The sequence below is a fragment of the Anastrepha ludens genome, chromosome 6 (genome assembly GCF_028408465.1).
Source record: "Anastrepha ludens isolate Willacy chromosome 6, idAnaLude1.1, whole genome shotgun sequence".
Classification (NCBI taxonomy): domain Eukaryota; kingdom Metazoa; phylum Arthropoda; class Insecta; order Diptera; family Tephritidae; genus Anastrepha; species Anastrepha ludens.
In genome coordinates, this window is record NC_071502.1 from 8,014,077 (window position 1) to 8,031,855 (window position 17,779).

The window sequence follows — 17,779 nt, forward strand, 5'->3', positions numbered from 1 at the left end:
ACAAAACAATTCAGAATACACAAATTGATTAATACTTACTTAAAGTAGCTCAGTATAGCGAGAGACAACAAAATTGCTACCAACGATATGCCATAACCGGTCTCATAGAACAGGTTGATGCTGTGCCTCCACTAAAAGTATTGAAAACAAAGGGAAATATAAATAAAATAAAATGTCTATATCACATTAAATATTGAAACCTTTATAAAATTCAAAAATTAAATTATCTGCATTTTCGCCTCACCTCCAAATCCGCCATATTGACGCAGGTCGTGTAATTGGACCAAGTTTTATTCGTTAGCGGATGTTTATACCATTCGCCATCTGCTCCGCATTCCTTATGCGCATTTCCTTTAGGCGGCAAGTGGCACAAGTGGCAAGTGGCAGCACACAACAGGAAGTGTAGCGTATTGTGTAAGAAGAATAAGAAACATTTCAATAAAATTTTAATGAGGTTAATATGTGGGTGTTCTGCAATGTGCAGCACTTCCATTATTTTCGCATAAAATGGCTGCATATATGCAAGTGCTAATATGCGTATAAGTAGGTATATGTGTGCTTGTATGCTGTACAAAATGAATGAAGAAATTGCAGTTTGTTGTGCAACGTAGCAACGCAACCGAAAAATTAATCTGCCGCACAGTTGGCTGCATTTATGTTTTAATGAATATTACTTGTATGTACGTGGAGTATTCGGAAGAGTTTTCTTAACTTTACTTTTGAACTTTTCAGGCAAGCAAAACAAGTCTATAGCAATGATATGTATGCTAGGTGGTTCATTAAGTTTTGCGGGTCTATACGAAAAACACACTATTGTGGTTTAAAATACACTTCAGCATTCAGTATGGCCTATCAGAACATCAATACACTCCAACGAGATTCCAATTTATGAATTCCATGACCGACGTGAGAATCTGAAAGGGCTGTAGAAACGATGCCACAGCTGTTACGACCTTATCATTTGCTGAAAAACGAAAAACACTTTCCACGCATGAATTTTTGTAGGTCCGGAAACAGATGAAAGTCGCTAGGGGCCAAATCTGGTGAATACAGTGAATGCTTTAACAATTCGAAATTTAATTCATGGATTCTAGTCAGTGACAAAATGCTCTCTTCACACGATATATTGTCCTGCTGAAAAATTAACTTTTTTTCTTTTGCAAACTGGTAGGTAGGTAGGTTAGATGGCAAGAGTACCGCAGGTACACTTCAAGTAGCACTTACGTGCCGTTTTGATACCATAATGTGGACCACTGCCTGCGAAAAAAATTAGGGAAGAGAAAACCGTCTACAACCATCCAGTGCTGTTGATGTAGTGGAGGAGAGAAAAGGGATCTAGGCTGGAGAATTTCTTCAAGTCATCCCCAAAGGGCACGCTAAAGAATCTCAAGCGTCTAGCCACCAGAGCCGGACATTTGCAGAGAAAGTGTTCCATAGTCTCTTTCTGTGCAGGATCCCCACACCTTCTGCAATAGGGGTTGTACGGAATTCCAAGTTTCTCCGCATGAGTACCGATCACCCAGTGACCAGTGAACACCGCAAGGAGTTTGGAAATTGCATGGCGAGGGAGTTCCATCACATTAAGCGTTCTGTTTATTTCGCATTGAGTTTTCGAAAAAGCCCCATAGTGTTTTCGAAAAAGCGCACTATGAGACAGACCTCCATCTGTCTTCCACTTTTTGTTTAGAAAGAAGTTGTGTAGTTTCCCTTTAACAACGGTCAAGGGGCCACCGCTGTCTGAGAAGGGGACAACTGAAACCGGTTCTGTCGACCCCTTCCTGGCAAGCTCATCTGCAATTTCATTGTCCTCTATATTCCTGTGCCCAGGTACCCAGATAAAGGAAATGTTTCCTGCACGTTCGAGACGTTTGAGTTCCTTCTTACAGGAGTTCACCAGAAGATAGCTGCAATACGGCGACGACAGGACCTTGATCGTAGTTTGGCTATCGGAAAAAATATTAATGTCTCCCTGCCAACAGCGATCCCTAAGTATTTTGCATGCTTGCAGGATCGCGAAAACCTCTGCTTGAAAAACGCTGCTCGTTTCAGGTAGTTTAAAGGAGACCAAAATGCTGGCTGATTTAGAGAAAATCGCCGCTCCCACTCCAGATTCCATCTTGGGTCTGACAGTGAGAAAGGAGGTACCTATATCTGTGCCACTTCTCCCCTCTTTCCAATTTTGCCTGCTCGGAAGGGGTATTTTTTCTCGAATTTTTCCTTCAGCCGGTCTAAAGGTTTACAACAATATTCAGATTTTAGTCTTTTGCCAGCTTGCAAGTAATCTACGAACAAAATTCCTTTCGCAGCACAAAAAACTGATGCCAACACCTTCTTGGCCGATTTCTAGACACGCACTCGTTTCGGTGCTGAAGAACTGGGTTCATACCACTGTTTAACCTCTTGTTTTGATGTACGGTCATGGGATGGACTCAGGTCTCATCTCTAGGGATGAATCGACCAAATCCATTTTATCCTTTCGAAAATGCTGTAAATTTTGCTGAGAAAATTGCATTCGAATGTGTTTTTGTTCCATTATTAGCGAGTGCCGCACCTATTTTGCACACAGCTTTCTGAAACCCAATACTTCAGTCAAAATATTGTATACACTTTACTAAATCTCTTTCAGTCACTCGACGATTTCCCAATTCGCATTCCTGTAGTTTTTCTCCGATTGTTGGTTTGTTGCTGTTTTTGGACACCTTTGACTTGGATCGTCTTTAAGGCTTGTATGACCGCGTTTGAATTTAGCGGCCTCGATAGCCTAGCGTTAGTGCACTAGCTTGTCACCCCAGAGGTTGTGGGTTCGAGTCCCACGTAAAGAACGGCTGTCCCAATTTTCCAAATTTACCTACTTTCCCTGTTTCTAAAAAACAAAAAACAAAAATTCCTCCAATTCCATTCCTCAACCCGAAAAACTTATCCTTTCCATCCTTACTCCCGCACAATAGTCAGCGCATTATTTGTATTGTGGCTGCTAAAACAAGCAAAAAAAAAAAAACAAAGAAAAACACACAGCTACATAATGCATCAGTGGCGCCAACAAGAGAAAACGGGCAACCGCGGTAATAGCACAGACTCACCACTTTACCGAAGTCCTCAACCATCTGTGCGATCCTTCTGCCAGAAAAATGTGACACACAGATGGCGCTCCAAGCAGTAAGAAGAAGTTGTTCCAAAGCAACGACAGGTGGGCACTCCCACTACTTAGGACTGATAGCAGCAGACTAGTCACCTACCCTGTCAGAAACCAAAATAGATTAACGAAACCAACGCAAGACTGAGTCTTGTCGAGGCCCTATGCTCCCGAGAGGAGTGAACAAGGAGAACAAAATTGATGGCGAAAAGTCTCAATACACTTTGAACATTCGTTCATAAGTTTCCTGTGCTTTTAAACCTTTCAGATTAAAAATTCAATCAATACTCGATTCATGACTTTTTCCTTCGTAAATAATAGTATGACAGTGGAAAGCAAATGGCTTGTAAGCAAGCAATGAATTCAGATAATGAAATGAAACTTCGTCTACATTTATATGGAGGGTGCACCAACATAACAAAAAAAATTAGGCTAATAGCAATGTCCTGCAAGTGCAAGTGCATCCTCCTTCGCAATATGTGGTTTAGAATATATTTCAATAAAAATATATTTCATACCACAGCAGAAATCATGTAAATCCAGGTTTAAACTTTGGTGCAAATTTACCTAAGATTCTCTTTTTTTAATAAGAATTTTTAAAAAATTCTAGGTATGCAAGATGAAAGGCGAAAGTGCAAGTGTGAAGTGGCTCTATATTCGCGTTTATTTTTGATAATTTTTTTGTTGACGGTATTATGCATTTTCTGCCATATTAGGAGTGCTGGAATGTCCAAAATTCAATGGGCTGTAAAACTACGTACTTGAAATTTTCTAAAAATTCTGCTTAAATAAATTGAAATTTTGAAGAAAATTTTTTGATTTTTTTTAGTTTGTGCGAAGTTTGAAGCTATGAGTTAAACGGGTTTTGTTATGGCATAAACATAGAGTAGTGATAAAAGGTCTGTCAGGTAGAAGTGACATTCTTTTTTAGGCAGTAATTTATTTCATAATTGTGCCCCATGTTTCAAAAGATTTTTTTTTTTCATTAAAAGAAATTTCTAACGGGCGTATACTAAGCTGGCTGGCACCCTATGTAAAACCCTTTATAAAAAAATAAAAAATAAATTTAAAATAAACAAATCGCCAGAACTTAATAGTATGCCGCGCTGCTATTATTGTGAACACTGCCGTATGTATACCTGCATATTTTAAAAGCAGACAAAGCATTCAACTATAATGTTAAGTATACGCCACATCTTCCTTTGTTGTGCTTCTTGCTAGCTGTGCAATAACTACATACATATGTATGCACATATACTTGTGTGCGTATAACGTATGCAGGTATGCAGCATTGTCTGTTAGCAATTTGGGCTTTGTTTGCTTTATTGCATTTCTTGGCAAATGAGTTTTCTGACATGAAGTGCTATTTAGTTTGTGGTTTGTAATTGCATTCGTAAGTTGTTAAAGTATCTTTACTGCCAAAGGGAAACAATAATAATATGCGAAATTTCACATTAAATTACTAGCAACTCAAGTAGCGCTACTGCAAATAGTCGGCAAGAGAGCAAATGAAAATAAATTAACATAAATTAAAAAATAAGTTTTTGTATTGTATATTTGTACAAATAAACGCGAGACCATGAGAGAGAGAGTATTACTTAGTACTGTACTTAGTCTTACTATAAATTCTGTGACAAATTTTTCAATGCATAGGGCGAGAACAAATTCGCGAAAAAAAATTGTGTTATTTTTTGCTTTTGTTCGTATGCATGCTACTCATAAATTATATTCAGTTTCGTGGCAAATTTCACTTATTAACAATGCAGTGGGGAGCTAAGGAAAATCGCATTGCAGTCATTGCATAACCAAAAGTGTGGCAGAGGTGCAAGTGAGATTTACAAATTGCTGAAAAAATTTAATATTTCGAGAATCAACCACACGATCAATCGTTTTTCCCAAACGTTTGAAGTGACAGATAGAAAGAAAAGTGTTTTTTCTGGCGTGGCTTGAACCAGTGCAGCCATAAAGACCGTTCGAGAAAGAATTCGCAGAAATCCCCTTAAAAAGCAGAAAATCATGTCCAGGGAAAGAAAAGCCTTCCGTTGCTCAACTGATCATCTTTTGACAACGCGCTTGAAGAAAAGTAAACTCGACAGATGCAAGCAGTGGCGCGCGGTTAAGATCCAGGAAAATATTATTTTTACAGATGCGAAAAAATTCACTTTTGAAGAAGTTTTTAATAAGCAAAACGATAAAATCTGTGCTAATACCGCTAAACAAGTAAAAACTATTGTTCCAAGGGTTCAGTGTGGCCACCATTCAGCCTCCGTAATGGTTTGGTGGGGAGTGCCTTGTTAAATCGGCATCTCTTCATTTCTGCGAAAACGACTGGGGGTTAAGACCGGAGCAAAATTGTACCACGAGGATGTCTTAGAAGGCGTGATGAAGCAGTTGAGCAGTACTCTCTTCAATGGAGAGCGTTGGATTTTCAATACAGAGAATCGGCTGAATACTTTTTCCTTTTCCATAGCGATTTCTATGGTGCTTATGGCCAAATACCTAACAGAAGGGTATTTGAGCGAAAGATTCTGCGGAAGATTTTTGGACCTTTGCACGTTAGTAATGGCGAGTATCACAGGCGATGGAACGATTAGCTGTATGAGCTTTACGACGACATAGACATCGCGCAGCGAATAGATATCCAGCGGCTATGCTGGCTGAGTCATGTCGTTCGAATGGATACAACCTCTCCGGCCCTATAATTCGAAGCGGTACCAGCTGGTGGTAGCAGAGGAAGAGAAAGGCTTACTCTGCGTCGGAAAGATCGTATGGAGAAGGACTTGGTTTCACTTGGTGTTTCCAACTGGAGCTGGTTAGCATGAGAAAGAAACGACTGGCGTCTGTGTTTTCTGTTAGGTGAAATCATCTTGCGAGCTTAATGTCCAGCATTAGTCTGTCTACCTTCCATAGCTGCTTTGGCAAATCTGTCAGATTGCATCATTTCAACAAAATTTTGCCATAATTTTCTCCTTTTTCTGGTGAATTTGTTGCTATCCTTGATTTCACAAAGCTCACGGATGTCGGTATTCGTTTTTCTATCGTGCAGAGTGTACTAGGTTTTGCTCGTTGTTATGATGAAGCATACGTTAGTATTGGTCGCACGTAAGTTTTATAGATACGCGTTTCACTTTTTATACGGATATATTTATTAGGCCAGATTATATATTGTAAACCTTCTGACATGGCAGCCGCTTTTTTAATTTGGATTTTCGATCCTTTTTTTAAGACTTTTTTGCTGGTTATTAGCGTTCCAAGATAATTGCATTTAACCACCTCTTCAATTGGTCTGCTATAAACGGCGAGTTTACAGCGGAGATGGTTTCTGGATATTACTATAGATTTGGGTTTTTTAGCTGAGATTTCCATATTAAGGCGGCTGATAAGCTTTATCAAATTCGAACAGAAGGTGAAGTCGGTGAAGGTTATGCTCGGTTTCTGATTAAATCATCGCATCGTCAGCATAGCATATTATTTTATATTTTTGCTGCCCGATCTAAATCCAGGAGCTGCTTCTCGTATGATACTTTCTCAATAATCGCATCCATAATCACATTAAACAGTATTGGGCTTAGGCTGTCACCTTGCCCAATACCCAATTTAATAGGTATCGGATTTGATTATACGCCTTTTGCCGAATAATTTTTTTCTTGTCAGTTTTGAAGTCCTGTATTAGCGCTACTATATTTGCAGGTACTTGATAACATCTCATAGCTTAACTCTGTTGGATGCTTTGGTAAGTTCACCCACACCGGTTTGTTTAATTCAGTTGCATTCTCAACAATTTGGCTTACAATAAAAATGGCATCGATTGTAGAGCGATTTCGGCGAAGTCCTAGATGCCCTTGCTTATTCTTTTTCTAGATATTTCGGTCGCAATTTTAGTGAACAGCTTCGACACTGATGCTAGCAGGATGATGCCTCTATAGTTTTGGGGATTTTTCTTTGTCTCCTTTTTTAAAAGCTGGAATTTTTATGCTCATCTTCCATTGAACCGGTATTATTTGGTACTGAACTAATATCGGATTTCACTCATAGATGGCTTCAGTTGAATTTTTAGCCTTGCAGACGTAGTACAAATGTAGATTTTGTTATTAGATAGTTGGCAATTTAGCTGTCAATCAGTAAAAAAATTTTTTTAAAAATTGAAAATTAGAGCTTGGTTGGGATGTTTCACCACATCCACCATATAGACCTGTCCTTGCACCATCTGATTACTTTTTGTTTCGATCTTTACAAAACTCTTTGAATGGTAAAACATTCAAAAATGATGATGATGCCAAATCGTGCCTGATTAAGTTTTTTGATAATAAAAACTAGAAGTTTTATGAACGTGGGATTATGATGCTACCTGAAAGATGGTAAAAGGTCATTGATCAAAATGGGCAATGCATTACAGAATAAAGTTACTTAGTTCCATGAAAAAATTGTCTTTGATTTTCTAAAAAAAATCCGCAATTACTTAGTTGCCAACCCAATAGTTCCGATACTAAAGAGGAACCACCCTACTTAAATATTTCGTCTGAAATTTTTTATTTCCGGAAGATTATCTATTTTTAAGCTTGGTTGTGATTGACCCGAGTTCATATTGGGTTGGACCGGGGTATGGCTGCGTGTCAGTTGGCCTTATTTCTGGCAGCATAGGTGTTCTAAAAGCCAGATGAAGCTTAGTGAAATAGGAAACCCACGAGTCTATTGGAATGGTTGGTATATTAATTAACTCGTTGCTCGTTGATTGGTATTTTATGTTTTTTAGCATATTCCAAATCTTTTTTTGGAAGCCACAAAGATCATACTCCATATTCGCTGTGAAGCTTTCCAAAAATTTTCTTTAGTTTTTGCAATCAAAGAGTTAATTTTGTTGCTAGTTTCTTTGTAGCAACTGTGTGTTATTTCTCCTGGCCTATATTTAAGATAGCAGTTCCATTTTCATTGATACGTCCTCACATTTTTTTTATTTTTTTCCCCTTGTTCACTCCTCTCGGGAGCATAGGGTCTCGACAAGACTTGCCTGCGTTGGTTTCGTTAATCTATTTTGATTTCTGACAGGGTAGGTGACTAGTCTGCTGGTATCAGTCCTAAGTAGTGAGAATGCCCACCCGTCGCTGCTTAGGACCAACACCTTTTTACTGCTTGGAGCGCCATCTGTGTGTCGCATTTTTCTGCCAGAAGGATTGCACAAATGGTTGAAGACTTCGGTAAGGTGGTGTGTCTGTGCTATTACCGCGGTTGCCCGCTTCCTCTTCTTGGCGCCATTGCATAACATTGCATTTGCATTGTGTAACTGTGTGTTTTTCTTTGTTTTTGCTTGTTTTAGCAACGACAATGCAAAAAATGCGCTGACTATTGTGCGGGTGTAAATACCTTTACATCCTTAACTTTTTGGGTTTTGAGGAATGAGATTTTTTTTTGGAAAGAGGGAAAGGAGGTAAGTTTGGAAAAGTGCTTTACGTGAGATTCGAATCCATAATCTCTGGGATGGCAAGCTAGTGCACTTACGCTAGACTCCCGCGGCTGCCTCACATTACCATGGTTTATTGTTTTACTCTTTGTGCTGACTTTTCTTTTGCTAGATTTTCTCTAATCGCAGCTTTCGGTATATTTGTCTGTATTTTATTCCAAGCAGTGTCTGTCTCATACGAATCTTCAATCGAGCTGTTATTTGTATGCATCTTAAGTCTTCGCTCATATAATTCCTTGATCGATGTGTAAATAAATGATTCAATATTAAATTTTTCACTTAAGTTCTGTGCTTTTCTGCTTTTTTATTTAATTTTAATCTCAACTTAGTTAATACTTGAATAAAATAAATAGATAAAAGTCAGATAACTACAAAAATGCAAAAAAATCGTTGGGAATCACAAAACTGCTTACTTCCTGCTGCATTATTTCAGCTTTCATTCACTTTCGGCAGTATCAGCAAAGCCGGAAGCTCAGCCAAATACTGAACTTAGCGTACTACAACCACAAAAGCACTTATCAAATTTGAGTGGCCAAAGGATATCACGCGACCAGTGAACCCACAAACGATCCAATGATTTTCGGCAGCACCGAATACTAATACCACAAACACAAAAAAAGGAGAAAAAAAGAACACATGCTGATAGCATCCGTGGACAGGATGTGCCATAAAAACTAATGGTCGAACAGAAACAATGGGACAAGGGGTTCACCAAAAAAAGGGGGAAATACAGAAATACAGTCCACTCAAACATTGTTGGCAGTGAAATCAAAATCACGCAGACTAACCGAACTTCGAACTACACCCCAGGCACGGAATGAACGACATCGCTATGTTGATTTTATATTCCGTACGCAACTACTCACTGCATGAATAGATTTTTGTGCAGAACATTAGGAAAAGGAAGACTAGAATTATAAATAGAAATAGCAAAAATGGCAGCATAGTTGTTTTAAAAAGGAAACAATAAAAGTCGACAAGCATTCCAACCGCAACGCAAATGCACACAAATCGCTATACAAATCAACTTAACAAGGAAAATCACAAAAGAATACACGCACATTTTTTATAGCACAGCTGGTACGATTTGACCACAGAATGCACTAAAAGCCGTCGCACAAACACACAGTTGACGCACTCGGGTGAGACAAGTGGAAATAAGCGCTGAAAACTACTACATAGAAAATAAGCAACGCCAAAAGCCGGCCAAATGGAAACCGCTAAACCACAAATGAGAGCACAGGAAACACAGAAAAAGCGCCAACATGTTGTGCCATAGCCAAATATAGCAAACAGCAAACGTGTGGGCTGTGTGCTAACCCTTGAACCTAATACTTCAGTTACAGTCATAATGAGCTAGCAAAAGACAGCTGGCCTACGAAAAGCAAATAATAAAAATTACACAGCTTGCGTTAGAGTAGCACTTAAGCACGCACAGACACAGACAGCTGGCAGTGGATTCAACGACGGGGGAAGTGATGGGAGGAATATTACTAGTTTACTAGTTTACGGTTATTCGCCCAGTCGCGTCGAATCAGATAAGCATTAGCGGGCAAGCGAAGAGAATTTGAAGTGCTGGGCTCAAATTTAAGCAAACTGAAGAACATTGCAAGGTGGCAAATGCTTCCTCTGCTTTAATTTTCCTTAACTAGCGTGAAATTGGTTTAAATTTGGTGCGCTGAACTATAAAAATGAGAAAATACGCGTATCGGTCTTATGTCTTGTGGTCTTACTTGTACGATGCCCAGTGCAAATTGTTGTACGAGGAGCCTTCAATACATTCTCGGTAACGAGATGATTTACTAGCGCGATAGGCAATTTACTACAATAATTGCAATAAATAGTTACATTACTTAGTGATATGAATACGAAATTTCACACAATTGCGGTCAGTAGATATGTCGTAATCCTCGGTGAAAGACGACCGTAATAGCTTGGGCGAAAATGGCAGAAAATCGAACACTGCGCGGATGAAATCCCTCGCAAAAGAAGGGAAAAGACAATATACATATATGTATAATTAGCGCGTACACCATTTTTTAGGCGTTTGACCGAGCTTCTCCTTCTATTTGTTCCACAAATGGATGGACCTACAATTTCAAACCGACTCCGAACGGCAGATATTTTTTTATTTTATCAGTCGTTTCTTTCTCGTGCTGACCGGCGTCAGTTCGACACACGAAGTGAAACCAAGTACTTCTCCACTTGATCTTTCCAACGCAAAGAAGTCCTTATTCATCCTCAGCTACCACCAGCTGATATCGCACTGAATACTTTCAGAGCCGAAGCATTTGTATCCATTCAGACCCAGCCAACGTAGCCGCTGGATCTTTATTCGCTGCATTGTGTATATTTCGACGTAAAGCTCATATAGTTCATCGTTCCATCGCTTGCTCAATTCGTCGTTGGCAACGTGCAAAGGCCCAAAAATCTTCCGCAGAATCTTTCTCTCAAACACTCCAAGGGACGCTTCATCGGATGTTGTCATCGCCCAAGCTTCTGCGCCATACGTTAGGACGGTCATGATGAGAGCCTTGTAGAGTGTTAGTTTTGTTCGTTGAGAGAGGAATTTACTACCCAACTAAACAAGATGTCCCCACAGCTAATCTGATATGCGACGATTGGCGCATGGGCTTCGAAAATCGAATAATTTCCCGAAATAGCGATGCTAATTGGCCATATAAAAACTCCAGCCGACTATTTTTGAATCTTAATTTTGAAGCGATTCAAGAGTTAAAATATGAAACGCAGGCTTCCGTTGGTGAGAAAAGTGCCGCAAATCACGAAAATGTAGTACAAATTTAGGATGAAAAAATAGGCTACGTAAAGCCAGCTGCGAAAATCTTTTAAAATAAATTAATTGCCTCGCATGTCAATGACAATCCTTCCTCTTTTCAATAAAAATAAACTTGATTACAAAATTTGTATGCGCCTTTTATGCATAGCTGAATTAGATAAGCCACCCTGTATTTTTTTGTCCCAGATTTATTTTATATAGCTTTGCGTGAAGTTTAATACGAAAGTAGCACAAAAGTGCCTAATTCAGTGGGACGAAAGTGTGTTGCACGTGTGCTTGAAAGTAGCCGCAATGAATTAATTTGGTCAGTGCCTGTACGAATGTGTGAGAATGCACATCTATTATGCGAGTAAGCATCTGTGAGCGCGGGTGTGATAATGGCAGACGAAATCCTTCTACCAGCGCTACAGACAGCTACGTATCCAATTTCAGTCTGCTCCTTGCTGCTCTAAGTAATGTGGGGCAAGTATATGCGTGAGCGGCCATTAATAGACCAGAAGTCGCCTACGTACGGCTTTTTCGTGCAGAAGATTAAAAAAGACTCAATAGGCTGGAAAAGCCAAGCAAAAATAACCAAATCACTTTAATTTTATGACTTTGCTTGTAACTTTTAGCCTGGCTGACTGTTGTGTTTGCATTTAAGCTTAAGTGGGGCGGTGAGTTCAGTTGGAGGGACACAAATGGCATAAATGACATAAAGTGGGCGATTGGGGACAGAATCGTGGTTTTTCTGGTTTCGGTGAAACCAAAGACATTAAATATTATGTTTGCATAACAACATTCCAGATGGTGAAGAAAATTTTCGGCAACATTTCACTAAAGAGATATAAAGCGCCTTTCAAAAGACGCGCCTAGATGCTGTTTTAAATAAAATATGTGACAATTTAAATTCTTGCAGGTTTTACTATTTTTATTCAAAGTATAGCTCTTAACAATTATATATGAAAAACGGCTGCATTAAAATGCGCAAACAGTGGATTTACGAATGCTTAATTGTTGAGAATGTCGGGCTATCGATGTGCGCAGTACAGCAGTAATATGCTCAACAGAACGTCTACTTTTTGGTCTGACAGTCCTTTTTTCTATCCTCAATAGAATCAGTTTCATGAAATTTTTTCAGCAAGCTTTGAGTGGTCAACTCCTTCGCATGATTTTTTCCACCAAAAAAATCATGAATTTTGCGAAATGTTTTTCTTAAAGATCGACCATTTTCATAATACATTTAAAAAATTTTAGCTCGCAGTGTAAAATTACACATCTGTCTACTTGAAAAATATCAAAGATGACATAGAACAAAGGTAACGCATAGGAACAATTTACTACTGACATTTAGGCTTGTGAAATACCCTTTAGCTCGAGATATGGATGCCATTCAAATTGCAAAAATTATAAAATTATAGGTAGGTAGGTAGGTGAAATAGTTGAAGTGCCGGTCTGGCACTCCTCAAGTGGCACTAAAGCACCGTTTTGGTACCATTATGAGTCCCCCAACAGGCAGATATCTACAGCCAATCATCCAATTGATTGGATTTGGGTTGGCGCACTGCCCCAGACTATCGAACAAAGGAGCGCCCAGTGATCTTAGTCATCTAGCTGCCAAACCCGGACATTTACACAGTCTCTTTCTCTGAAAAGTTCCCCCAGCTTCTGAAATGGGGGTTAAATGGTAACCCTAGCCTTTCCGCGTATGTGTTGATCGACCAGTGACCGGTAAACACAGCTACGAGTTTGGAAATTGAATGGCGAGTCCCTCGAAAATCATATTGTGGCCAAAGGGTTTTCGAAAAAGCACTTGAAGAAATGGAACTCCATCTTTTCTACGCTTTCCTGAGAAATAATTTGTGCAGTTCCCTTTTAACAGCTGTCGATGACCGATGATCGGGTAGAAGGTCTCTGAGACCAATTCAGTCCCCTTCCTGCCACGCCCATCAGCAATTTCTTTTCCCTCTATTTTCCTATGTCCCGGAACCCAGATCAGAGAAATGTTACCTGCACAGCCAAGAGATTTGATCTTCTCTTTACAGGAGTTTACTAGTTTCGTTCTGCACCATGACGTCGTGAGAGCCTTAACTTGATGTTAATATCTCCCTCGTTCCCGCGTTCCCTAAGCATTTTGCATGCCTGCAGGATCGCAAAGACTTCTGCTTGAAAAACACTAGCAGTATTCGGCAGTTTAAAGGAGATAGATAAATTGGCTGGTTTAAAGAAACCCCCTGCTCTGACTCCCAATTCCATCTTGGAACCGTCAGTGAGGACAGCGGTGCAAGCTTCCGCTGCAGATTTTCCCCTCGATAATTATAAAAGTAAAGAAATAAATTTAATATGTTCATGTTTCGGAAATACTGGCTGATAGGTAATCGTCATTGGAATTACTCTGAAATTCCGTTTATTTTCTGTCACTTAAATTGCTGATTTCGAGCGAATCTTGTTCTAGAACTCAAGCTTCTGCAGGCTTGGCAAACTCTTACGCGGTGGCGAAATCTTGCTGGAACCGCATAGCTTATTTAGCTCGTTCAGCATGCTTCGGTCCCGTTCGCTAGTGAAAGTTACGGGGAGAAAGTATGGTCTCATCAAATATTCTAATTGAATCAATAATTGATTTGGGAGTAGTATCTCGTGAAAAGCACAAGAATATTTGGTTACCCAAAATCTGATATTTTAGTTTTTAAATGCCCAGAGATGGGGAAATAACCTCATTTCTCATCGTTACCATCATAAGTTTTTGACACTACAGCTCTTTGTGAGCTTTGGCCTACTACACGTGGAACCTTCATACATCTCGGACGCTTGGGATCGCTTTTTCCAAGTCTTTATCGCAAGTTTATTGATGTCCTGCCCTAGTTCATCGGTCCATCTTGCTCTCGGTCTATTTCTTACTACAGTGTTGAAAGCGCTGGCTTTAGCAATTTTTTTCTGCGCTCTCATACCGTCCATTCTTGTCATACCCTATGACCAGAAAGCACCAGGAATGTTTAAATAAAACAAAGCACAGATAAATTTCAGGCAAATTTATTTTATCTCCATCAAAATATGACCCGTCTGAAGCACTACACATGTACCAACGTTTAATCCAGTCCTCCAAGCAGCCCTGGTAGGTCGACGAAAGGATGGCCTCCAGCTCCTTCGTCGCATTCTCTTTGATCTCCTCTATCGACTGAAATCAACTCCCACGAAGTGGTCATTTCAACTTGGGAAACAAAAAAAAGTCACACAGGGCCATATCAGGTAAATACGTGGCTTGCACGCTGGTATTTACTTGGTGTTTGGTCAAATAATTCAGCACATTTTGGTCTCGGTGCAATGGCGCGTTATCATTAATCAAAATCCAAGAATTGTTTTCCGGCATTTCCGGCCGGCCAGGCAGACACTGATGATCCAATGACGCTAAAAATTTTGTTTTTCATAGGGTATGACTCAACCATCTTAACTGGTGCTCTTTGATAAAACGTATAATATTTTTATCATTTATAAGCCGGTCTAGCTCGTCCTTCCACTTTATATGCCACTCGGTGTGGTCTTTGATTTCTCCTAAAAATTTTCTGTGCATTTTCCGTTCCAAGGTTTGCAATTTCTCTTTATCTGCTTCACATTGCCTCCATAGCTCCATAGCATAAGACTGGTCTGAAGATGGTTTCTTACAGAATCAATTTGCATTGCCTGCTGAGTAATTTACTTAAAGCTAGATTTTAAGAGTTTCGCTAGTGACGCGTACGAGAGGCGTATGTTAGCTGCTGTAAGCTGTAACAACCTTTGACTTTACGCTGTTGAACCATTTGAGTTTTTTAGAGAAACCCCTTCAAATATTTGATTTTGAAATTCTTTAGCCAAATGGGTTGGTTGATTTTGAGTTCGCAGTTGATGGTTGATTCTCGCTACTATCAATTACAGATTGGATTTTCTCAAGTGGCTATCTACTCCATTTGGTATCACGAATTGGGGTACCAGAACAGTCTCTTCAAGTCAAGCCACTTATAAGGAGTTTTCCAAAAACAGGTGTTATTTTGAATAGCCCGCTACTTCGGTAAGTGTCACCTTTGTAGCTGTCATTTTTTGATATTTGTCAAGTAGAAACTACGCCATTAATAAAAATGGAATGATACGGGCTTAAACAACGCATTGAAATTATTAAAATTCACTATAAAAATGGTGAAAATTGGGCAGGGATCGTGAAGCACCTGGTCGGACCGCAATACAGAAATTGGTAAAAAAATGCACGTCGCTCAAGAACAGCCGAAAATATTGCAGTTGTATCTGAAAGTGTTGAAGAAAACCCAGGTTTGTCCATTCCTCGTCGTTTCTTTGGAATTAGGCATTCCACAAACGTCATTGCACCGTATTTTCCATAAAGATTTGGGTCTTGAGGGGGGAGCCTGCTTTAGCGCCTTCACAAAATCGATTTTTTCGTGGATTTTTTTTGGGATGGAAAGACTTATTCGATTGAAACGAAACTTTCACATTTTATTGTTATATATTTCGACAGTCTTCTCAAATTTTTTCATTAAAATATATGTCGTATTATGCCTGGTACAAGCATTTTGCCGAGGCGTCTTGAGTATGTGTCATGCGGCGGGAAAGATGCAGGTCGAAATTTTAATCAGAAGCCAAAAACCCAAAAAAAAATTTTATTTTATTATAGTATAGCTTCTAGTAAACCAAGAAAAATTAAATTTTTCGCTAATTAAAAAAAAAAAAATTCATTTGCTTGGAAAAAGAAATTCCCTTCAGATTGTTTAAAAAGTGGGTTAGTCACAACTTTCTTAAGGTTTTTTAGGTTCAACTAGAAGATAATTTAATTCCGAGTACAATCAATGTTATCTCGTTCCGATAGGACATTTAACTTTTCCCCTATCTTTCCCGCCAATTAGGAAAAATCGTAAAAATAAAAAACCGAGAAATCGCACTTCGAGCGATCCGGCCGCACGTATACCTGCTCGACGCTTGCTCACAATTTCTTCTGTAACTCCAAAAATATTTTGAATTTGCTTCTGAAATTTTGAGGACACATTCTTGGATAGTTCGGGAAGTCATTTATGCAAAAAAGAAATCGATTTGTTGAAGCCTCTAAAGCAGGCCTTAAGGCCTATAAAGTCCAGTTAACACAAGAACTCAAGCCAGCCGATCATCAACAACGTCGTGTCTTTGCTGATTGGGTCAGTGAAATGCGTGAAAATGATCCGGAATTCCACCGAAAAATCATTTTTAAGTGATGAGGCCCATTTCCACCTCGGTGGCTTTGTAAACAAGAGAATTGTCGGATGTGGGGCTCAGAAAATCCTAGAGTTATTATTGAATACCCTCTGTATCCTAAATGTGTGACTATTTATGGTCCTGTGGAGTCATTGAACCTTACTTTTTCGAAAATGAAGCTGAAGCAACAGTTACGGTGAATGAATTGCGCTATCGAGAGATGTTTAACGATTTTTTATGGCCGGAATTGAATGGTTTTGATCTGGACAACGTTTACTTTCAACAAGAAAACACAACGCATGCAAACACACGCAACGAAACCATTGAACTTAACACCTCTTATTGAAAAACCCTATATTAACTATATTTTTATAACAAAATTATTGAAACTAAAAATGGTATACTTTTATAAATTTGCAGCGGCCTTACATTTACCTTCTGCTCAAATATGAACGAGACGTTATCAATAAAACGGTCCGCGGATGACATATGGCAAAAATAAATTTTTTGTTTTTTGGTAGGACTGTTATAAGCTTACATGGCAAATTTCTGCGTGATATGTCACATAGTTTGTTTTCTGTGCTACTGTAAACAAGTCAAGCTCGAGTGTGTTCTTCGAATTCTCTTTTATGACTTCAATTGTCTCAAAATGTTTTCCACGGAGCGGCAACTTGAGCTTGGGAAACAGGAAAAAGTCACATGGAGCCATATCTGGCGAATACGGTGCTTACGGAACGATATTAACATTATTTTTGTTCAAATAATCGCGAACAAGACGTGATGTGTGAGCTGGTGCATTATCGTGATGCAAGAACCATGACTTGTTGTCCCACAATTCCTTCCTTTTAAGACGAATGTTCTCGCGCAAACGCTTTCAAACGTCTAAATAATATTCAGCGTTAACCGATCGGCCTTGCGGAAGGAACTCCGAGTGCACCACACCTTCGTAATCGAAAAAAACAGTCAGCATAACCTTAATTTTTGAGCGACTTTGGCGTGGTTTTTTGGGTTGATGTACGGCCCTCTTTGAACGATTTGTACCACTGGAAAATACGTGCACGCGATAGAGCAAAGTCCCCATAGGTTGTCTGCAACATTTTTAAGGCGTCAGAAGCCGAAATTTTGTTCGAATAACAAAATTTCAAACAAATTATTTGTTCAACTTGAATTTCCATCGTTAAATTCGAAGAACACACTCGAGCTT

General features: G+C 39.2%; 1 protein-coding gene across 1 annotated transcript in view; it reads right to left on the reverse strand.

Annotated features, from left to right (window-relative positions):
- Positions 1–17,779, reverse strand: part of LOC128867418 (calcitonin gene-related peptide type 1 receptor) — a 95,896-nt gene that overhangs the window by 58,429 nt on the left and 19,688 nt on the right. The window contains 2 exon segments of the mRNA XM_054108609.1: positions 40–131; positions 245–351. Coding sequence (XP_053964584.1) covers positions 40–131; positions 245–351 — 199 coding nt within the window.